Source organism: Mytilus californianus, unplaced genomic scaffold (genome assembly GCF_021869535.1).
Source record: "Mytilus californianus isolate M0D057914Y unplaced genomic scaffold, xbMytCali1.0.p SCAF_2, whole genome shotgun sequence".
Lineage (NCBI taxonomy): Eukaryota > Metazoa > Mollusca > Bivalvia > Mytilida > Mytilidae > Mytilus > Mytilus californianus.
Genome location: NW_026262668.1, coordinates 24,637,169 through 24,662,697, shown reverse-complemented (window position 1 = coordinate 24,662,697; position 25,529 = coordinate 24,637,169). Strand labels below are relative to the sequence as shown.

Below are 25,529 nucleotides of genomic sequence, written 5' to 3'. Positions count from 1 at the left end.
CATGTTCTAGTCGGGACTATTGAAACAGATGGCGAACATCAAATAGAAAAATGGACGATGTGTGGCAAAGTTCTGAAAGTATTTCGCTTCGACAACCCGAGAAAAACCTGTTCGAAATTATAATTAAGTTGAACACAGATTCGCATGGTAGCATTTTTGTTGTTGATTTTGAGTATGATCGTTCAAGAGGGATAAAAATTATAACGTCAAACAATGAAGGACAACGAATGTGGGTTTATGAAGCGCATCCTAAAGTAAATTCTTATTATAGGAAATTTTTGCCAACTAATATTTTGAACATTTACCAATTCGTGGATGACGTATGATAGAAGTACTCATGCCATTCATATAATAAGTTCAGACGGTAAACTTCAAAATCTCTTCAATGTGAAGGAATTGAACATTGAATCCAGTATACTCAGTATGACAATATCGAAGGACGGGCACGTGATCGCTGGTGAAGGAGTCACGCGCAAGGACATGAGGTCAAGAAGTAAGACGGTTAAACTGTATATTCTCAAACTAAAAGAATGCTTAATAGAAATTCTGGAAAAATGCTTATTTTGTTTTTGTGGATTTTCTTTTGATGATTGTAAAATTTATAACATATACGAAATATTTTATTTATTTGTTCTATTTCATCTGCCGCCGTGATATAGTTTTTGCGACGTCAAACAAACATCCTCATTTTTACGGCAATATTGTTTACCGTGCCCGGAAATTTAGAAACGATCCTAGTAAACTTATCGATCCTTTAAATAATCTTATTCTAATAGGTTACCAATTCAACACTGTAATTAGATCATTAAATATTGTTTTTATTGGTACTGATATTGATTTTGTTATCAGTAAATTAAAAGCAAACTAAATATTATTGTTATATACATATACACATTCATGGATCTACAATCTGTCAATACCTATATCTTGGCATTGCACAAGGTCATGTTTTTCTCTGACTGTTTATGACGTCTTTACACTAAATCCATTGGATGTTGGATGTGTACGGATTGATAATTTAGTCTTAGATGCATGATTTTTTTATTAGTTGTTAGTGGCTTTGAACTAGCTGTCAGTAACTGCGAGTACTCTCAGATCTGTACTTAGTGTCTTTTTGTTGTTTGGATGTACAAGTAACCGGCCACGTCCACTTGTATTTGTAGTATTTGTATTTTTATCCATCTGATGAGTTAAGCCTCTTTCAACTGATTTTTATAGTTCGTTCTTATGTTGTACTGTTACACCACTGTCCCAGGTTAGGGGGAGGGTTGGGATCCCGCTAACATGTTTAACCCCGCCACATTCTGTATGTATATGCCTGTCCTAAGTCAGGAGCCTGTAATTCAGTGGTTGTCGTTTGTTTATGTGTTACATATTTGTTTTTCGTTAATTTTTTGTACATAAATTAGGCCGTTAGTTTTCTCGTTTGAATTGTTTTACATTGTCATTTCGGGGCCTTTTATAGCTGACTGTGCGGTATGGGCTTTTCTCATTGTTGAAGGCCGTACGGTGACCTATAGTTGTTAATTTCTGTGTCATTTTGGTCTCTTGTGGAGAGTTGTCTCATTGGCAATCATACCACATCTTCTTTTTTATATAAATCAATCAATCTGTTTCATCTGTGTGCGTCATACAAGAGAAAAGTATGCCCGCTGGTAAAGACGGCTACTAGTCCAAATATTCACTAGTAATATTGGGGTATCACTTATATCTTCTAGTTTATAAAAAAGAGGCGGAACACACCAAAGGGAGAATTAAACTCAAAATCAAAAAGGGACGGGACTTACCAATGGGAGAATTATACTCAAAATAAAAAAGAGGCGGAACATACCAAAGGAAGAATCAAACTCAAAATCAAAGAGACGGGACTAACCAATGGGAGAATTATACTCAAAATAAAAAAGAGGCGGAGCATACCAAAGGGAGAATCAAACTCAAAATCAAAAAGAGGCAGAGCATACAAAAGGGAGAATCATACTCAAAATAAAACAAAGGCGGAGCATACAAAAGGGAGAATCATACTCAAAATAAAAAAAGAAGCGGAGCATATCAAAGGGAGAATCAAACTCAAAATCAAAAAGAGGCAGAGCATACAAAAGGGAGAATCATACTCAAAATAAAAAAAGAGGCGGAGCATATCAAAGGGAGAATCAAACTCAAAATAAAACAAAGGCGGAGCATACAAAAGGGAGAATCAAACTCAAAATCAACATATCCAGAAATCAACGCCACTTTGCTTATTTGAATATTATACTAAAGAAATCGGATACGGGTCACGGAAATTATATTGAAATGATAGGGAATTTTGAAAAAAAATGTCTGTTTTAACTTTAATTTAAGTGATAGACAGGTTGCGGGGACAGAAAATAAATATACACAACAATATACACCATTTAAACGAAACATAATGACTGTCGTTGCAAAAATCAAGGTTCCTGAGCTATTTTAAAAATCGAAGCGAGAGGCTTTTGACATTGCAGTATAAAATACTGGCTAAAATGGCTGAAACGTCAAATTTGCAAACTTCGTGTTGAAAATTGGCTAACAAGGTCATTACAAAAACAGGTTGCGGGGATGAAACTTGAAACTTGAATGTCCAAAGAATAAGCAAGTTCAAACCTTGTATGTGTAGTCGTTGAACTCTAGGTTCCCACGTAAAGTTAAAATGCCCCTATTTCAAGAAGAATATACTCACGAAAACACGAAAAATTAACTAAATTCGCGTTCATTGTTTTGATTTTGACCGCCTGACAACTTTACGGAAATATCAGAGTGATTATAAACAAGGACTCTGTGACGGGCAACTTATAATATCCGTGTTTTAAAGATTTTAATGATATCAAGCCAGTCCAGTTCAAACTATTATCACGTGGTACAATTCTCATTTACATATTATGAATATTAATTAGCAAAAGTACTACTAATTTCTGGCTATGAAAAGAGGCGGAGCATACCAAAGGGAGAATCAAACTCAAAATCAAAAAGAGGCGGAGCATACAAAAGGGAGAATCATACTCAAAATAAAAAGAAGAGGCGGAGCATACCATAGGGAGAATCAAACTCACAATAAAAAAAGAGGCGGAGCATACCAAATGTAGAATCAAACTCAAAAACAAACAAAGGCGGAGCATACCAAAGGGAGAATCAAACTCAAAATAAAAAAGAGGCGGAGCATACAAAAGGTAGAATCATATTCAAAATAAGAAAAGAGGCGGAGCATATCAAAGGGAGAATCAAACTCAAAATAAAAAAGAGGCGGAGCATACAAAAGGTAGAATCATATTCAAAATAAGAAAAGAGGCGGAGCATATCAAAGGGAGAATCAAACTCAAAATAAAAAAGAGGCGGAGCATATCAGACTAAAAAAAGGAAAACGACAAAAAGACAAACAACAGTCTACAAAACCCTTTGTTTATATAAAACCTTAAAGACTAAGCAATAGGTCCTCAACAAAAACCAATCGTGATCTCACACAACAGGTGCCCCAACTTGTATATATATAGTTTTAAAGCTAAGGAAGATCAGTCCTTGATTGTAAATGATAATGGTCAGTCCCCTGTACAATACTAGTATTTAGGACATATCGAGAAATAATAACATTAAATAATGGGAAACGTCAATGCGAAAGCAATCAAACTACTCAATAAAAACAACCAACTATCATAGACAATTTGCTGTACAATACGTCAAGCTCTAAATTGTCCTCATGTTAACTTTCAAACCCATGTGTTTTTATCCGATCTTTCTTTTGATATTGTCTGTGTGGGTTTCTATATTAAGTTAACATTTTCTAAATTTATCTTATATGTTAAGTTAATTTTGCATTCACCTTTAAGCTCGAGCTAAATGTAGATTTGCTGAATATGAGTATGCATAACCAATTAGAAAAAAATTATATGATCTGCGTCGGATAGAAATCGTCCTTTGCAAGTGGTGATAGTTACATATACAGGCATTACACTGTGATTGATTGGGAAATAAAATTCTGACATTTAAGGTTAGTGTTGGTCTGAATTTTAAGATTCCTACAAAACATCCAAATTTAGAAACGGTTCAAGCATTTGCATGCAAATTTCCCATAAAATATAGCGTACTACATGTATTTGTATTTATTTGCATAAGGTCGATTTCTATCTGACGCAGCCCAAATATACATATGATATGTATCTGACAGTAACTAATTTTTATCGGATTTTGCTTTGTCCAACTTGGTTTTTGTTTTTATTGCTGGTTTCATCGATGTTAAGTTTTGGATAAAGTATAAACCAACATAATGAGATTGCATACATGTAAAAAAAGGAAGATGTGGTATAATTGCCAATGAGGCAACTCTCCACCAGAGACCAAATGACATAGATGTTAACAGCTATAGGTCACCATAGGTCTTAAACAACGAGCACAACCCATACCACATATCCGGCTATAAAAGGCCCCGAAATGACAAATGTAAAACAGTTCAAACGAGAAAACTAATGGCCTGATTTATGTACAAAATAATGAACGAAAAACAAATATGATATACAGCAACAAACTACAACCACTGAATTACAGGCTCCTGACTTGACTGTATACTTTACACATGTATGAAAAGTACCTTAGCTGTACCAAGTCAGGAGTATGAAAGTTGTTTTCCATTCATTTGATGTGTTTGAGCTTTTGATTTTGCTATTTGATAAGGGACTTTCGTTTTGAATTTTCCTCGAAGCTCGGTATTTTTGTTATTTTACTTTTTACATATTTGTTGAATATTCATTTTATCCTACTCGTAATGGCATTTCAAAACAAAATAAAGGAAGTTAATGTTTCTCTTTCATTTGTCGTTTTTGGTAACCGAAACGGCAAAGAATGATCTGTCCACCTGCTTTTCAAGGTTGTAAAATTACGCGAATTTCAACAACGACATTTGGAAATCAATTCATGTGAAAGCTCCAGTCTTTCATGCCACTAACCAGTAACAGTTTTATCGAATAAAAGAAGCAGGTTTAACATGTGTTGTAGATATAGTTTCAGAACATGACATATCTTATATTTTCGTTGTGTATCAATTTTCTGATCTTGTCACGCACTGAGATTTGACTGATAGTTCAAGTCCTCTTTGTAGTATTTGGTGAGAGCACGTGAAAATTGATATATTAAATATGGGATACAAGGTAAAAGCGAATCTTTCATCTGATTTCCCTTTCTGATACAACTCTAATCTAAGCCATTAAACTTTAATTTTGAGAAGTAGGGAAATTTAAGTAAAGAAAATAAACAAACTTTTTATTCAAAGGGAGATAAGTCAACTTTACTTGTAGATTTTTAGTTGGATAACTAGCTAACAAGTTCAAAACGTATCTTGTTTATCTTCTATCCAATCGCACTTGTCAGACATGTAATACGTGTTATAATACGATAAATGTTTTTGTCAATTTTTTTCCAAGTTTCTTAATTAAGCCGTAGTATGAATTTATGCAAACTATAACAAAAGCAGATCTGGAAGCTGCACAAACAAATTTTGCTGTTTATTCAACAACTTTTTAAAAATTAGTTTTTATTTGTCAAACAATATACTTGCGTTGTATTTAATAGAATGTATTTTTATGACAAGAATGTTTGTATGTTTCTGTTGATAAGGCGCGGATCCACGTATTGCTGTAAAAAAAGGGGGGGGGGGTTGCTTCTGAGATTTAGGAATTAGAGGACCTTCTTTCGGTACAATATTTTTTTTCTCTTTTTAGGGGGCGCCCTGGCCTGAATCTGCACCCGTTGATAATCGTCATTACCCCAGAAGATACTAACAATCACGGTAAAGTTCAATTCATTGGCACCCAACGAATGTCCGCTGTTATCTCCAAGTACTTGGACTTCCTTTATTGATATTAACTGGTCTCTAAGATATAGCAAAGGTCTCTGAAAATTGGCGTTAAACATCAACATGTTACCAAACAAACAAATAAAATATTGAAATACTAAATAACTGTATACAAAAATGTCTACTTTAATTGACCTATGCAGTTAGTACGGTTGTTGTCTCATTGAAGTATCTAATCCCAAATTTTTCATTCTACAGAGTTAAATACAGGAGTGCATTCTTGAACTGAATAGAATTGAATGTATACAGGGTCTGGTGCTCAATGTGCGCTAATTCTTCTGGTGTTCATCTAGTTTGAACACCTCGGTAAAAGTAAGTAAATAGCATAGACTCTGGTTCTATTGTAATTGATAAGATGCATGAAAACTTTCACCTGTACTTAACACTACTAATATAAATTCATTAATGTCAGTAACTCTAGGCAGTTGTCTGACAGAATCGCTGATGCAGGACTTCTAATTTGTCGGTATTTGTTACATGTATTTGGCCATCTAAACTTTTGGTCTCGAATTGTCTAAAGAAATGTTTTTCCATAAACACGTGTCTTGCGTACTGAAATTGATTTCAGACATCTATTTCCAAGGTTATTGGTAGTATTTGCCTTGGGCGTACTAAACAATATATGGAAAATGGTAAAGTATTTAGCAGCTACAAAAACTTTCCAATATTGAAACAGATTGCAAAGAAAACATAGCTCTCATAACGCTAAATGTTTGGAATTTATCAATTTTCATGTATAACATTCGAACATATGTAAATTATATGAACTTGTCTGTAGATAATATCTTGACATAAATCAGGGAAGGAAAACGGCAAAAAATATGTTTAGATTACAGAAAAAATGGCAAAGACATAAGCAGAAATACGATATTGAAACTTACTGAAAATAAACAATATATTTTTGTGAGAGATGATCCTTAAACAACTCTTCAGCCCTGTCAATCAACGACAAACGTCTGGAAATTTACATCACTTTAGCAGAGGAAATATACAATATATGATTGTATCATTCTTGCCGGGAAGGTTGTTATTTTCACAAGTAAACAGAATCTGAATAACATCTTTTGAAGTGATCTTGGTTAATCCTTTTAACAAATTTTGTTGCAGAAAGGAAATCAAAACGTTTTTGAAGTGCTTTGAAGAGTGATGTTTGACCATTCTGTAGCAAATGTGCAAGCAAAAAATTAAATTTCTCAGTCCAATAATATAAGATCGTGTATGTGTCTTCTTTTGTAACCTTCTTTAACAGTATAAAAACAGTATTGCAGTTTCCGTTGCCATCTTCTGAAGAAATTTAGTCGAAGTTTGCATTGTACTTTAAAGAAACCATCGCTGCCTCATACAATTTATTTTCTCAAATATCCATGCCTTACAGTGATTCAATTGTTGTTGGTAGGCCATAAACCACGTTTGCTTCTTTTGCTTCTTTATATACTTTTATCCATTTTGCTAGATCTTAAATCTATTGAGATTTCCATCGTATCTGTCTCTTGTGTTTCAATGTGAGAAATCGACCTCTATGGTATTTGCAGTAATGCGGCTTAAATTAATAAAGATAATTATATCTAGTGCTACTATAATCATATATATACATGTATAGTTGCTTAATATTTATCAATTGAATATAGCTTACACATGTATTTGTTTAGTACTACAACTTAACAGTGCTGAAAATTATACCTAAATAATAAGGCACTGATATAGTACTTCCAAACTATAATTGTACTATTTTAGTACCACAATTTAATAGTATTAAAAATTTTGAAGTACTAGTTTTTTTTACCTCCGTTGTGTAGTACAATACGGTGCAGTCCCCGGTATATCCGCGCACCTAAGACTTTTGGATATCACTTTGGTAAACTCAAACCCAATAATCGGATAATATTGTGTTGGCAAATTTATAACATACTTTATTCATGAACTTTATAACTTTAAATTGATAAAAAATTTTGCTTAAAGTGCAACAATTTTAAAGTAATGGAAATTGCTTTTGTATCTTAAATTTAGTTGCACATTAAACGTATAAAGCTGTTACTTATACAACTTGAAGTACAAACCCATTACTGTGAAATTATGGTACTGGTATGGTACAGTAGTTTCGAAGTGATGAAAAAAAACTATATCATTTAGGTCAGCTATTAGAACTTCGAAGTTACAGAACAATTTTTAAACAAATTCACACGCAAAATAGGAATAAAAGTATATGCGAGGGTCATGATCAGTTAGTTATAAACTTTGAAAAACATAGAAGACCAGTTTGTGGATATATTACTAGTCATTATGTTCAAATTTGAAGCTGTATGTGTCATAACAAAGAAAAGGGGAAAAGGGGCATTGTGTATCCATTCCTAACACAAACCATGCGCGAACTTGACAGAACCAAAAGGAAAGGAAATGGCTTTTACTGTTGATCTTCAGCTCAAAGTTTTATTTTTAGGTTTTCAACGAGGTGCAAAAAGCAAATACTTTACTGCAAGTTTAAGACAACCCCTAAAACCAGTTTTTAGCGGAATTTATTTCTAGATATTTATAAAAATAAGATGTGGTATGATTTCCAATAAGACAACTCTCCACAAGAGACCAAATGACACAGAAATTATCAACTATAGGTCATCGTACGGCCTTCAACAATGAGCAAAGCCCATTTAGTTTATATATATTGATTGATGACCGAGATTGGTATCATTGTACTTCAAAATGAAATTCAGCACATGAAAGACTTACACAACACTTAAATATTGATTTGAGTTCTCATGGCAACAGATGTGGAGTTCAATATTTTTGATAATTCTTCTTTAATACTAGTATTGTTTCTATATTATCCAATTAAACTTTAACCAGTAAACGGTAAGTGATTATTACGTTCTAGCAAACATATCACAATTACCTTGGGGACCTTTAAAATAAGTGATAAAAAATGTCCTCTTTTTATTCAAGATCTGGTTGTTATTAAAAAAAACCAATTCTTATCATTTCAGATACGTGAACACTGCTGAGGTATCTTGACCAAGAACCTCAACTTTTGGTAAATATCTTTTAGGTTTGAGGCAGCACAAGTATGGTATTCTTTTTCCAATGAAGCCATTGACTTATTAAGGAATTATATAAATTCCGGGTGTGGGGGGGCAAAAATATTATTGTAGTTCATGCCGTTTCATTCCAATGATGTCTCATAGCTGAAATTTCTTCATTCTTTTCGGGCCTTTTGCTCTGTTTTTTTCCCGTTTTTATATATAGCTGCTTTTTGTGCTTGTTATAGTTACGATACTGTTGTCAGGTCATTAAAGATTGCATATTTTGGCTTTAATATTGATTCACTTATAGGGTCTTTGCATCGGAATTAAACATATTTATTCTAAAACCAGTTGTTGGCATGACACGGGTTATGTTCTTCTCATGTATTTTATGATGGTATAATACTAAACCCTTAACAGGAGGGATTGTGCCTGATATTCATATGATGAAGACATAATCTTTCAATCAGTTTAATTGAGGTCTGGAGCTGGCATGTCAGTAACTGCTAGTAGTCTGTTGTTATTTATGTATTATTGTTATTTTGTTTATTTTCTTTTGTTTCCTATTCTGACATCGGACTCGGACTTCTCTTAAACTGAGTTTTACTGTGCGTACTGTTGTACGTTTGTTTTTTCTACATTGGCTAGAGGTATAGGGGGAGGGTTGAGATCTCAAAAAACATGTTTAACCCCGCCGCATTTTTGCGCCTGTCCCAAGTCAGGAGCCTCTGGCCTTTGTTAGTCTTGTATCATTTTTAATTTTAGTTTCTTGTGTATAATTTGGAGTTAAGTATGACGTCCATTATCATTGAACTAGTATACATATTTGTTTAGGGGCCAGCTGAAGGACGTCTCCGGGTGCGGAAGTTTCTCGCTGCATTGAAGACCCATTGGTGGCCTTCGGCTGTTGTCTGCTCTATGGTCGGGTTGTTGTCTCTTTGACACATTCCCCATTTCCATTCTCAATTTTATGGATTAATTTATTCATGGTATTTATATAGTCAGTTTGTTAGTCTTTTTCTGATATTTTAGTGTTTGCTGGTACAGTTAGTACACATATAGAGGTGTTTGTCGCATGAACATTGACCTTGGAAGATCAAAAATCAAGATTGATATGCTTTTATTCTATTTGAATGCATGCCCTTTTATTTATTTGTGTTTGCATGAATCTGTATGATTTTATATGATAGTCGGTTAAAGAGCTCTTACTTATACTTTTTTTAAATTTTGCTTTAAAATTGGTCTGAATGATCGAGACACCTTATTACAGTTTCAAACTTCAGTATACAATTAATAAAATTAATTTACATGCATAAGACAAAGAATCAATGGTTAGGTGTATAATTGTTCTTACACGTGTAAGATTTTATTTAACTGTACTATACTATATACTATAAAAAGGTTTTGAATTTTGAGACAAATGAATTGATATAATTGTATAACTGCTTAATTGTATACTGATGTTGTACTTGTCACACATTTATTGTTTAAAGTTTAGGGAGCTACCATTTGATTTTTAAAGGGGGAAAGGGGGAAAGGGGGGGGGGGGGGGGGGGGGGGGGGCTAGGATAAAATTTGAAAAAAAGGCAGGACAGGAGTTTTGAGTAAAAAAAAGGCAGGATGAGCAACTTTGCAAAAAAAAAAAGGCAGGATGACAATTTATGTAAAAAAAAGTCAGGATAAACTAATGAAATAAAGGAAGGACCGAATAGAATGAAAATAAAAAGGCAGGACAGATTACAACTAAAAAAATGCAGGATAAGAATTTTCATCCTAGCCCCCCCCCCCCCTAAGAAATCAAATGGTAGCTCCCTTACATGGCAATACACATTTGAATTTGAATTTTGCATTAAAATTATGACTACCGTGGCGTGGCCAATCGTCAGATATTTTACGCCAAAAAGCGAAATTATAAATGACAAGTGATATGATTTCTTGAGAACAACACATGTTTCTAGAATAACCATCATCATGTACATGTATACTAGGGGACTTTCCGTCATAACACTTTACTCAGTACTCGGAGTACAGAATTTGTGCAATATTTTGATTAGTTGATTTCTCATTCTGAGTACAATAATTGTACTCGGAATTGTGATGACCACAAGACCAGAATTAAGGAAAGCTAAACATACTAAAAGTTAAACTAAAATTCATTGTGACTAATTCAATGCATTCACATCTGAAGCACGGAGAAATGATGTAGGAGTTTTAAGTATTACGGAGTAGAGCCTAAGTTGTAGTGCAGTTACATGCTTAATTAATATATATAAATACATGAAGATATTACTGTGACAATTTGTTATCTTAATCATGCAAATACTGATACATTTATCATTGGGTTGATGGCTCTGTACACTCGAGCAATGGTCGAACGACCATGTCGTAGTAATATAAAATATGATGTCCGTCTTGCTGTTGTGCACCCTTCACGTGTTTTAATAACCTTCCGAAACAACGTTTGCGAATAAACGTTTGGGTTTGAGAAGTTTTTTTTGAAAATCAATTACTGTTAATTCAGAGTTTTTTTTTAAATTTTTATTATAATAATTGCAAAAATTTCGAAAAAAGAGATAAGTGTCGCAAAAACAAATAACGTTACTAGTTTTTGTAATTTTATATGCAGCATTTTTGAAATCGCAAACATTAAACTCGCACTTGTGTCGATTGTTTAACCATCACAATAATGAATGCAAGCAATAATTTATTAATTTTCATATACGAATAAACCTTTTGTAGCATCATAAACAAAGAAAACAGCCATAACCGTGCACGAGGAAGTTTTAATTTAACAATATTTATTTTAGTTGACCGTACTGGAATATATGTGTCACATACACGTATAACCACAGGTATTTTCCACTCATCGTAACCAATATCCTGTCCTTTTTTTCTCGATCGTGAAATCACCGAATGCGACTTATTATCGATTGTTAAACAAGACGGGTACATCTTGAAGAGCAGGAATTACTTGCCCTTCCGGAGCACCTGCATGAGTCCACCTCTAATTTTACTTCAGATGGTCATGTTGTGTTTGCTTTCGTTGTTTGGATATTTTATTTTGTTCTCTTTCATTGTTCTGTGCTTGTGTTGTTTCTACTAGTACTAGTTTTGTTTGTTCGTTGCCCTTTCAAACTTTCATTAGTTTGAGAACAATTAAGGGTTAGCCGGAGATTAATATGTGCCGATGGTTCAGGATTTTGAAATGTATTATGATTAGAGAAGAGACATTTAAATGTTCACCTTGTACAATGCCAAATCACCGGATATGATGTATCAATGTAATTTACAGGAGTAAAAACGACGTGCGTCACTAGTGGAGCAGGAACTGTTGACCCTTCCGGAGCACCTGAGTTCACTACCAGTTTTTGCTGGAGTTTGTTATGGTCATCTTTTTACTATTTGTGTAATGTTCTGTTGTTTGTGTAATGTTCTGTTGTTTGTGTAATGTTCTGTTGACTGTCGTTTTTCTTTTTAGCCATGATGTTATCTTTTTTATTCGACTTATGGTTTGTGATTTTTCCTTGGTATCTTCTATCTCCTTATGTTAACCTCTTTAATATAAAATTGCGACATATATTCCATACATGACTTTAATTGTTAACCGCATTGCTATAAAAATGACACAATCCATGCACGACAACACAAATGTTAACTCTTTTACCTCAAAAATGTGGAATATATTCCTTGCATGACAACACAATTGTTAACCGCTTTACCAATCAAAGTACTGAAGTACTAAACATCGGATGACTGCAAGTTCTTGTGGATGATAAAAAAAAATTCTTAGACAAGTTCGTGCGTGGATGATGAATAAATGACAGGGAATTCAACCTCACCTTAATAAATATGATATTGAAGTGATACAAATCAGTATACTCTGGTTTGTTGTTATATATTATATTAATATTTGTATATTACAGTTACATGTATATATAATTTTCATCCATTTGTATTTCATTCTATTCTACTATATTAATAATAGTGCAGTGCAAGTGCACGGTGGACACTCTTCTGTAATAATTCGATTTTTCTAATAGATTGGATTTCAGTAGGCATTCATATTTTCCCGCAAAACTTTCAATCTCCCATGCAGAGTTATCGGTCCTTGAGAGAGAGCGAGGACTGATAACTCTGCATGAAAGATTGCAAACGTTTTTGAGATATTCTTCCGCATGCGTTAACACACATTTTCTGTACGTGTGCATAGATATTAAAGATTTTTACTTATATATATGTTTCTAACGACAAAACATTTTCATATTATTAATTTATGTTCTAAAAAAAATATTTTTAGGAGTATCCATTGAAAAAATGAATTTATAAAAAGCGATAAGGAATGATATTTTGCACTCGATAATGTCCGCGTATTTATCATGTTTATAGATCGGTTACAATCCCATGAAAGTTACGTAATGGAAATCTAGGCAACAGCAATACACCGGAATGCCCTCACGGTCATCCGATGTAAAAAGTGAGGTACAAAAGCCATGCACGACTACACATATGTTAACCGCTTTACCCTAAATATGTGCAACAAAATCTATGCACGACCATATTTCTTAACCAATTAACCTTAAAAATCAAACTTGATCCATGCATGGCTACACATTCGCCTAACCATAAAAGTGTGTTACACAATCCGAACGAGGCTCACAATTGTTAACCGCCGCTTAGCTATAAAAGTGTAAGACCTTATTCATGCACGATTATACATTTGTTAACCGCTTCAAAGAGACCATAAAACTGCGAGACATGAACGTCAACTACTTGCACTTCGCGTTCAATTCGATCGGTTCTTTCGTACTATGATGTAACACATATGTAAAATATAATGTATGACTTTAATGCCATTATTTTAAGTGTTATTATGACAAAAAGGATTAAGTATAAGTATATGTAAGCCTAGTTTGTCTTAAACGACGCTGTTATATAATTTTTATCTGTCCCGTACACCGCTCAATCGTTAAATTCTAAAAAAAAGATGTATTTATAAATGCATTCTCCTTCAATTTTAACAAACAATTAGATACTATGTTTTCCATTCTCAATTTTATTATCACGTATTTGGGTCAAACAAATGTTTCACGATAACAAATAAACAGACGTCTACGGTTGAATTCATGATTTATTTTTAATGGTTATACATGTATGTTTGATCTGAATTATGTTTAGTTTTTGGTGCACGGTAAACTGGATTAATTGTACAAAGTCTAGCTATCTGGACCATGTGTTGTTTGTCTTTGTTTCAGCGTTTGTTTTGTTTCGGAGTAGTCTGGTGTTTGCTGTTGTACTGTCCAGTATTTTGGTGATTCCTCTCATGTAATATTTAAGTCGGCCTTATAAACAAGAGTTCAACATTATAAAATTATGGCCTTCCTGTTATTTGAACATCAAGAATTGTCAACTGTTTGTGTTATTTTCACGAGGATTTTATGTAGCAGAACACAACTCCGACAACTGGAAAATTCTGGATGTATATCGACCAAAGATGACCGTAAATTTTTAAACCGAACAATGACCTGACTTTACGAAAATCAGTGAAGCAAACAACCACCAGACATCTGTATGCGCATGATAGTGGATTGCAAAGTTCGATTTAGATAAATCTAACTAGGATCGAGAGTAAATTAATCGAAATCACTACATTTTGTTCACCATAATTCTGCTGTTGCCATTTCTATTTCACATTGTACAGTTTAATTTGTGGCATGATGGTAGATGTCTAAAATCTTATTGTTTTCCATTCATTGACAGTAAATTATATAATGTTTTATCTGTTTTAATTTGATGCACATGTCTAAATGAATTGAATTGTGGTTATTCGTCTTGATCCAGTCTACAGGCTTTACATTTTAAGATAAGAATATATGGTATGATTGCCAAAGAGATAACTCTCCACCAGAGACCAAATGACATAGAAATTATCAACTATAGGTCACCGTACGGCTTCAACAATGAGCAAATCCCATACCGCATAGTCAGCTGCAAATAGCCCCGAAATGACAAATATAAAACAATTCAAACGAGAAAACTAACGGCCTGATTTATATATAAAATAACGAACGAAAAACAAATATAATATACAGCGGGGTAAACCCAAACCCTCCCTCAACCTGGGACAGTGGTGTAATAGTACAACATAAGATTTGGTTTTTTTCACATCGACCTAAACGAACAAGGAATATTTGCCACTGGACGTTAAGCAGACAGCAACTAATATATATCTTTTGTGACATGTAATGAAGTAAGAATAAAAATGTAAAACTGCAAAATCATCAAAATATAGATCGAAATATGTCATTTTAGAATTCGCCATTTCAGAATCTAAAGGATGATGGTAATTTCATCGTTAGTACCCCAAACATGAAAATAACGTTATGTCATTGGTTAGATTTCCATTGTTTAAACATTGTTAGCCAATCACAACGCTTTGGTATACCCTTTTTTTCAAATATTACGCAGGAAGCATTTGATTCTGAAACGGCGAATTATGACGACCAATACAAGTCAATATTTCAAAAAGCGGAAGTTTGGTTCTATGCAGCCAGACAGAAAAACCAATTTAAGTGAAAATCAAATTTGGCTTTTTGTCCTGTCTCCCTGAAACAGAACATTCTTGGCGTGGCCAAAGGTTTGGAGATTCTTAAATAAATCATGTCATCACGCACTTGTATCTTTTGTTTTATGTCTAAAATATGACAACACAGTTAAATTTACATTTAATTATTATTAATTTATTCCAAAACAAAAAATAAAAGTCAAAATTACAACTTTCATAATTTTTCACATGCACAAATAACATGTATAGCATGAATAAATTTCACACATTCTCACCGATAAATTACATAAAATTTACCACTAAATAGATAACAAAGGGTTCAACCACAAAATTTACAAGAAGTTCATCTATAATTTAAAATATACAAAGAAATTAATATCTTCTTCATATCACGTTATTGGTAAGGTTATATATAACTACAGAAAAATGAAATATTGCCATCACGTGCTGTCTTGGTCAACAAAATATATATATGCGTACTGCAAGTACGACAGATTTACTTAACATACATAATAAGCTGGAAAGAAAAATGAGGTATTTTCCTTAGTAAATAATTTTCTTAATCAACTGAATTCGTGGAATTAGAAATACAATTTTTATAGTGTTGAGATAAAAAAAAATAGATCATTTACACATTGTCCTCGAAGTTTAACATACAATGCGTAAGGGGTATGTGTTTGGAGTTTAAGTCTTGATATGTCGAATAACACATGCAAAAACGCCTACAAATCACAGAATCCGTGAATTTTATTTTTAATTAGTTTATTTTAGAAATTTGTTTTTTACATTAAATTAGATTTTGCGTAAAATCTTATTATACTGTCTACAAGAAACTGTGGAATTGTCATATGCCAAAAAATGTGCTAGTGGATTAAAGGAACATACAAAAATCAATTGACAAAATAGCTTAAGAAAAATCCCACTGACATAGTAAACAAGATTTAGATTTCGTCTCGTCATTTATCTTTCTAATCACAGCATGCAAACAAATTTTGTAATGCATCTGTGCGCAAGTGCACCGGAAGACATGGCCATCATTCATACCCACTGTCAGACCAGAGCCTTTACTTGTATTGTGACACAACTATCTTCCCCGTGTCATATTAACATGGCTAATGACATACTATCGGTTCAAACTAATACACCGTCACGCCCTTTTCCAATTTTCTAAAGAAATATCTGTCAGAAATTAAAATTTAACCTACGGTTTAACTAATAGCTTTTGACTGTCACATGCAAGCGTTGTAGCTGGAACAAAAAGGTCTATTCTGTTCGAAAGTTCTTGGTTTAAGTGATACATCAAATTCTTTTGAAATGTGATACTTTGAGATGGGATCAAATAAAGTAAGCGAGACTGGTACTAAAAGAGGTACGAAGGTTTGAATAATGAAAAGGAAAAATTAAAGAAACTCTACCCCCGTTAATAATATACACATATTGACTAGGTGGTCACTTTTACCCAATTAAAAATAAAATGATGTAAACAGGTTAAGTAAGTGAAGAGTTCGATAAAAAATAAATTAAAAAATCGAAATTGCAATGATTGTGAATTTATATTTAAATTCAACTTTTACAAATATCGGAATCTAATCAATGCCATCGCGGTGCTAAAACAAAATGTTATTTTAATTTCAAACATGATACTTCATGAATAATCATATTTTGTTTGATGTCTCTTTAACTCTTAAATTATTAATGCAACAATCATGACAAGTTATAATACTTTGAGATTGCCACTTTCATTTTTAAGCATTTCAGAAAAATCAATCTTATTACAGCAAAAAAAATAATAATTTAATGTTCATAATCATTATAGCTGACAGACGTACATCAATAATTCAAAATATAAAACTAAACAATTATCGTTCTCATTATTTTTACATCATTAAACCACGATATAAAAGGAGAAAATAACAAACACAGTTGATATATTAAACGAACTCTTTGGAATCAAACAGATTAATATTTATTCATGATCATAGAATACTTCATTTAATAATAAGTCATTCAGGATTTTTTTCTCGATCAAGGGAATTGTGAATAAATTTAAAACACTGTAAAATAGTACAGATATACATGTTGTAATTGATATTTTGAGTCTAAATTTGATATATTTTACTTATGATGAAGTAAAATTGCTAATGAACAAAACGATAAAAAAGAATTAAACTTATTGCAGTAACAGAAGTAAAGTTCATAATTAAACTCATCATAGATACCAGGATTAAGAATGTGTACACCAGACGCCGTTTCGTCTACCAAAGACTCATCAGTGACGCTCGAATAAAAAAAAGTTAGAAAGGCCAAATACAGTATGAAGATGAAAATCATTGAGGACTTACAATTCCGAAAGGATTAGCCAAATACAGTTCAGGTAATCTATTCCTGGTGTAGAATATCCTTAGCATGTCGAAAAATTCAAAGTTTTGTTATTTAGGCAAAAAAATAAACATTGTTTCCTGCTCCATGGCAGAACATATAGGGCAGGGTAGGTAAGAAAAATTGTTTCATTTTTTACATTTTTTTCATAGACCATTTAGGGGAATGTTTGGACGTTACCGATGCTTCACCAAGAAACGCCTAGATTATAACGATTCTTAATCACTAGTCTATAAAATGTGTTAATTCAGGGTAGGTATGGAAGAAGTAGACACTAAAATACAATATTTGTTTGGCCTTACTCTTAAATTGTGTATAGAAGAACAAACTTTGGCAGTCATTGTCTGGGACTGTTTTGGGGCTTTTGATTTTTACCCATATATTTGCCTCTGGAATATATATATTATATACTAGATTAAATTTTACTTAAGTATCGATGACATTAAAATTTAGTCACATGCACGTGTAAGAAACTACATTTAAGTGAAAATACATCGTGGTTCATCTTTTAATGGTTTCCTTGAAACATTTATTGGGAAAACACACACACATATACACATAAAATAAGAAAATGAGATTAGCATAGGTGCACAAAAGACAACCATACATAAAGCAAAGGGCTACCGTTGATGATGGGGGTTTTTAACGACCTTTACGGACTATAAAGCCCTCGCACGGTTCCCGTCATCAAACTATCGCAAGTATATGGTCTATATATGAGGGTCCAGATGGGGGATTCTTAATTTCTTTATTCTTTAATTTTTTAGACCATTTTTCTTTATTCTTTATATTGTAGCACCCCATTATTTTCTATTCTTTATTACATTATTTTTTTGGCGTATGTAAACCCCATCCAGATCCTCATATATGTTTCTAAAAACAATAGCTGTCTGAAGACTATACAGATATAGAAAACAAGAAATTAGTCTATATTCTTGAAAACACAGCAAGGCAGATTTTGCATTTGAATAAAAAGTGTTCAGATCTGTTCGTTCGTAAAGAGAAGCGATATTTTCAATTTAAAAGTTCTTCGGTTTTCACAATTCAATACTAGAATAAGATGGAAATAGTTATAAATGTATAGCCATGGAAATATGAATTATTTAATTAGATACATGGATGATAAAAACAACTGTTACTAAACCATTAATATGCCAAAAATATCAAAAGAGAATTTCAGAACTGAAAAACTGAAAACACTGGAGTAAAGAAAATTTAACAGAAATAATGACATGTGTACCTTTACAATATTATAAATATATAATGTTATTAAATTCATTGAGAACATGTCATTGCAACGAAACTCTATAAAACTTTTTTTATATGAAAATTCAATTAACTTTACGATTATCATTTTTTCTCAGTATACACCTGCTTGAAATGCAGTACAAATGTAACATGGCGGAAACACTATTCGTAGTATTTATAGAGACAAGAGTAATCTATGAAATGTTTCAAAGCTTGCTGTCTGTAGACATAAAATATATATCTGAAACAAAGGCATATAACGAAGGTCAGACAATGCCAATGTGAGACGGAGTTGTGTTCCAAAAATTAGTGTAATAGCTAGGCTTAAAATGAACAACATCGTCATAAAAGATCCTCTTCAAAATGTTGCATCAAGGAACACGCCAAAGTAAAGCGAGTTATCGCGAGAAGTTCATTAATTGGGCAATTTTAACTCAAGCATAATATCATGGCAATTTTTTTCTTCAAATTTTAAGTTTGACATTATGAAACTGTTGCAAGATTTTCTGTTAAGCTAGAAAGAGAAGCAGTTGTCTTCATTTGCGTCGTCAAATTAATCTTAATCGTTAAAGTGTTTGTATGAATAACAATAAGTTGCTCAGTTCCTTTCTAGCATCATTTTGAAAAGTCCCATTTGAGGACGATGTTGTATTTTCTACCAAAATTATGACTAAGTGGATTCACTGATATTAGGAAAGCATGTTTATTTGACCTTGCTGCTGATTTTTTCTTAATGTCCTTTATTCAAAAAGTTTTATCATTTAACCAAAAGCAAGCCTTGATGCACAAATTTATACTTCCATGAGAGGACAATTAAAAATCACTTAAAGTCCCTTTTTATATTAAATCCATAATATACATAAAATTCACATAAAAACCCTAACAAAATAACAATAAAACATCGAATTAAATAAAACTGAGCAGAATAACTACGATAAACATATAACTTTTCTTTATATCACTGCTGTAATCACACCTTTTTATTGACACTCTTATTTACCCGTTTTCTTCCGTCAGCCAATAAAAGTAACAGCGAGTTGAGAATCAATGCCCTTAAAATAGCGATTTGTTCTTTTTGTAATAAATTGCTTTGTTACTTTCAATAGTAACAGCCAATAAAAATTATCAGATTTTCGTCTTATGAGATTTTTATAACTCAAATCGCTTGGTATTCCGGCTGTTGTGAATTAAAATACTCGCTAAATATGCTAGTAAAGTCAGACGATGAGACGTCATTATAGGGAGATCCGCCATTATATTGTTCTTGTATTAATTCACTGTCTTTATTGCTAGGGCTGGAGATGTTCCGGATGGATGTATTGTTAGAGAGTTGTCTATGGCATACTGATGAGTTCATTACAGTATTGACACCGGGTGAATAACTGTCCATGTAATTGCCACTGTAAATGGAATTTGATGAATGTTGGTCTATTCGGGTCGTCTGTTGGGGATAAGTAGACGATTTGCCCATATAAGGCGAATTAAATCTTCTCTCCATTGATTGGCTGTTAATTGTCTCGGTGGAGTTTCCAAAGTTGTATCTGGATAAATTGGCTGCAGTAAAATTGTCAGATTCCATTTGTAAATCCATTCTCTGCTGCTGATACAAAGATCTGAACTGCGCATGGTTTTGACTAAAAGCATCACCGCTGTATCCATTTGTATTGTAAACGTTCCACGAAGGGTTCAAGTTGCGAACACCATTCGCATTCGTGCTATTTTGGCCTACGCTATAATCACCAGAATATTGTCGTCCACCATAAGCAACTGCCTGAGGTCTACCTTGATACAAGTCTGAGTTGTAAAAACTATTTGCATTTCGCCATAATTCGCCATTTTGACCATTAGCCATTTTCATTGCAGGATAACTGTACCCATTATGCCCGGTGTACATTGAATTTTGGCGATATTTGCTATTGTAAAATTCATTTGGTTGCTCTCTTTTTTCCTTTGAACTAACTATTTCTGATGCTGCTTTCATAACCTCAAGATCACTCGAAACAACGGGACCGGAAGTAAATTCTTGAGCACTTCCGGTCGAAAGCGATGGACTAGATGAAGCGGGAATAGCAGATGATGACGTAGAAGGAGAAGATAAGGAGAAATATGAGACAGATTCAGAATCAAGTTTTTCTGTTTTGAAATTTGAATGAATTGTATTGTTATTATCTCTTGGCGAGCTTGTGATATCAGGTAAATCGGGGACGGACGGTACATCGTTTAGAGACAAGCTATCAGAAGGAGATGCTTTAGAATTCATCTGGCTAACATTACTAACAAATGTTTGTAGAGGAGATTGGTTTTCTATACTTTGTTTATTTTCCAAGCGTAATAATTCCTGATTGCTATTACATTCGGGAATTCCCTGTGAAACCACGACATCTGTGCATATCTCCGCATCATTAACGGCGTTCTCTTTCGCCATGTCATGCGAGATGCCAGTTTTATCTATTTTTGTTAGATCGAGAATGTTATTTTTGTTTTGAGAGAGTCTGTTTTCCTCATCATCATTGGGCGTGTCAGTCGTTTGCCCATCAGAGATTGTTTTTGTATTCTGTTTCTTTGATAAAACGTTTGATGTTTCTCCATTCATTTCATGTTTAGGTTCACCGTTGTCTATTCTTTCACAACTTTCCTCAGATGACGTTGGACTTTCAAGATTACATTCTAACTGAAAACCTTCGTCTGAATCTGATTTAGGTCTTTGAGATTGAGACTGTCTCTTGTATTTCATTCGTCGATTTTGAAACCAGACTTTTACCTGTCTCTCCGTCAAATCCAAAGATGCCGCGATTTCAATTCTTCGTGGACGACATAAATATTTATTGAAATGAAATTCCTTCTCAAGTTCAAGTAATTGTGTATTTGTGTAAGCTGTACGTAGACGACGTGTCCCTCCACCAGCGCCACTCCCAGAACCTGCATTACTTGCAGGTGTACTGCCATTTCCCATGGAACCTGTAGTCATATAATCTGAAATTTAAGAAGAATCATCTTAGTTTTTTTTCTCAAAAATCATCTTTTACAAAATTTTCCATTCACACTAAAAATGGCAACAGAGCAACGAAAACTTTTACCTGACAATCACACTGCCCTTGTGAGAGTGAGTAGTAGAGAGATATATGGGTAGAAAACGAAAACAGGAGCCTTTTTATCTAATTAAGTTATATATTAATATAACAATAGGAATTAAAGGAGAAGTTGGATATACGTCACTGTGACAGAAACCCAACACCAAAAGTAACCCACAGTCTTGAGTCAAAAATACAACTCTCCAACAATGAGGGCCGTAAAGGGGGGGGGGGTGTATCTGCACGGAAGAATGCAAAATAAAATTGCCATTTCACGATTTCTTGCACGTTGATCTTTTTCCGATTTCACGAAACACGGTGAATAACGAACCTTTTTCACGGCTGCACGTGAAATAAAAATGACAAAACACGTTGCACGAAAATAACCCTCTACCACCCTCAACAATAGACAGGTGATATGTAGTATGTCAAACTCCGAATAGCACCGAGTCTGAAAATGTGAATAAAGTAGACAGAATCTATAAAAATTTCCTTACATATTATCAACTTTTCTAAAAAAAAAAAAAAAAAAATAAAAGCATTATAAAGATATGACATTTAAACATTTATCTATACATAAATCATCTTAATGATCTTAATTGGACAAGAGCCATTTGGTTAAAGAATAAGAAAGGACTTCAAAATAAAAAACATATACTATTTCTGTGTCAGTTATAGTGACATATTACTTGTGTTGAGCATCTGACGAATTGAGTATAGTAAGTGCAAATACGTAAGATGGACACACTTGAAATACTCCCCCTCACTCATAAAATACAAGCTTAATATACACCATCATTATCTTTCTTAAATTGTAAACAATGAAAACACTAAATATGCAATTGCTTATTGGATAACACTTCTGTTTCAAAAAATGGAAAGCTGAAATCTAAAACGATAAAAATATTCGTGATGTCAATTATACATCTAATATTAGTTGACATGTTCCCTCAGAACATGGAATAAATGTAATACAAACGTACTTTATAGAATTGATTTCTACTGAACAAACCCTCGTGACCGAGAGATCACGAGATTTTAGACCGATCGCGTCCATCTCCATTCCGTGCGGGATTGAAATAATTCATTGATAAGACGAAAACTGATGAAATAATACATTATAGCGATTGGTGTAAGAGGTCTACAGCACTTTTGTTAAAATTCAATCAATGAAAAAGTTTAATACGCTTTAGTGATCCGGGTTAAAAGGTTTCATGTGAAATTTTTATGCAAATTTGACTGATGTAATCAGATAAATTGTTTGGGTTACTTTTATCAAAGATCTATTGGTTTATGTACTATCAATTTCTCTCTCTCGGGTTTTTTGATTTTTTTATAAATCATTATTTGTGTAGATATAGTATACATAGTGCTTGTTATTTAAATTAAATTATGCTTAATTAATTTTCGTCTTTGTTTTAATCAAAGGTCAGATAATCCCATGATATACTTAGCATTCAAACTGCTATCTATTTTCTTAGTTGAAGTTCCCATTGTAAATTTTCTATTTACAGTATAATGGTCAAATTTTTCTGTCAAAACGATGGAAAATGATATACGAAAATTAACATGAATATTTCAGTTTGTATCATAATTTATCGCCAGTTTTCAGATACAATATTTTATTAACGTCTCCACCTTTTACAAATAAATACATAATACATTGATTAAAACAAATTACAAATATGTAAAAGCCATTCATATAGAATTACGAGAGACGATTTCAGTTTTCAGGAGTTAGCTCATGTAGGCAGCTTTTATCTAGAAAACTACAGACCTGATAATTCAACAATCATCACTGAGACGTAAAATTTCAACATGATTTTTTTTTTACGAAGTGCATTTCGCCATGTTTGTTTTAAAGATACTGGCTATGCAAAACTTCTTTTTTGTGCAAGGAGTATCCAGGGCATTACTCAAGTGAATAGAACAAGAAACAAAACCTGACAACACATTTTGATAGAACAACATAATTGTTATTGACAAAATGAACTGGTTTATAATAATATATTACATTTCTATATCAAAGTTTGCTAATTTCAATAAAAATTCTATGAGTTTATTTTGATACCCATCGTGGTCGTCAAAATTCTAAAACACCCACACTACTTTAAATAAATCCTAAAAGACACATAGAATCGCCTGTGCGGTCTCGTGCTAGTATGCTCGTCTCGAATGCAGATGTGGATTAAAAGCGTAGACGTTTTAAACTGGTATTATCTGCTCCTCCAAAATATCGTATCTCCTCGGAGTCAAAATAATTTGTCCGCCTTCATTGACATGTATCTCTGAGGACTGGTACCTTGTAAGCAAACACAAGATTTGGTTGGCTCAGCGTGTCGGTCTATTGTAAAGCAGGGTCAATATCAAAATCACATTTTTCTAGTCTTGTCCTGAAGAGATTACTTACTGTACTTTTAACATCAATAAATGATCATAGACATAAGAAGTCGGGGGCGGATCCAGGGTTTTTTGAAAAAGGGGCGTAATTCCATAGATCTATCGAGCAAGGCGAGGCGAAAACATTTTGAAAACCATATAAAATACATGATATAATTATTTTTTTGTCGCCACCATCTACGCCCCTCCCCCCTTTTGGATCCGCCACTGGAAGTAATATTAACGAGATTTTTACTGAAAAAACTGAATATTAAAATTGGAGAAAGTTACACAAATGAAAGCTACATTAGAGTAACAAAAAATATGTTGGCTATCCTTCATGTATAAACTTCCGCTTCTGAAAATTAGTATGCTTAGTAACACATCGTTTAAAAGTTTCATTTAAATTCATTTATGAATAAATGCAACTGAGATGTCAGTATTCATTTATACATTGTATGTGCCATTTCGATTGGTTCAAATCATCCACGATAAAGTAACCTCTAACATTAAGAATGTGACAACAATATTTGACCTGTCACAGATGACAAACGAGACGATTCCCAAGTGATAATCTAAATCTATTATTTAAACACTGAAAACAAATAAATGTCAAGACAGATAACACCTTCAATTCAAGCATTCGAACTGAACAGGAGTTCTCCATCACAAAATATACATTGAAAGGTCAATTAAAATGCATCTTACCGCATAATGGCAATAACAGTTAATCAAACGTATAGGCTGGTGGTTCTCCTACTAACGTAGGAGTTTCATAGAGCTGTAGTTTTCAGTCATGAATTTCTTTCATGTTTTAATTATCTTTTCGTTATGAAGTTATATTGCAATTGTTCTTGTTTTTACAGCGCAACTTTATACTTTATGAGTAGCAGTAACAGACAAGCGAGATAAAATTACATCTTTGAATTATTCAGATGCTATAAAAAGTGTTGTTTTAATAAACAATGTTGAACTTGTCAATGAATATACACTCAGTAAACATAAATCAGAAAAAAGTCTAC

At 33.1% G+C, this 25,529-nt stretch overlaps 1 protein-coding gene across 1 annotated transcript in view; it reads right to left on the bottom strand.

The window, feature by feature from the left end:
* Positions 1-19,117: 19,117 nt before the first annotated feature.
* LOC127729510 (homeotic protein proboscipedia-like) overlaps positions 19,118-25,529 on the bottom strand; it is a 28,664-nt gene continuing 22,252 nt past the window's right edge. The window contains exon 2 of the mRNA XM_052237343.1: positions 19,118-22,030. Coding sequence (XP_052093303.1) covers positions 20,214-22,030 — 1,817 coding nt within the window. The 3' untranslated portion in view covers positions 19,118-20,213. The remainder of the gene's footprint in view (positions 22,031-25,529) is intronic.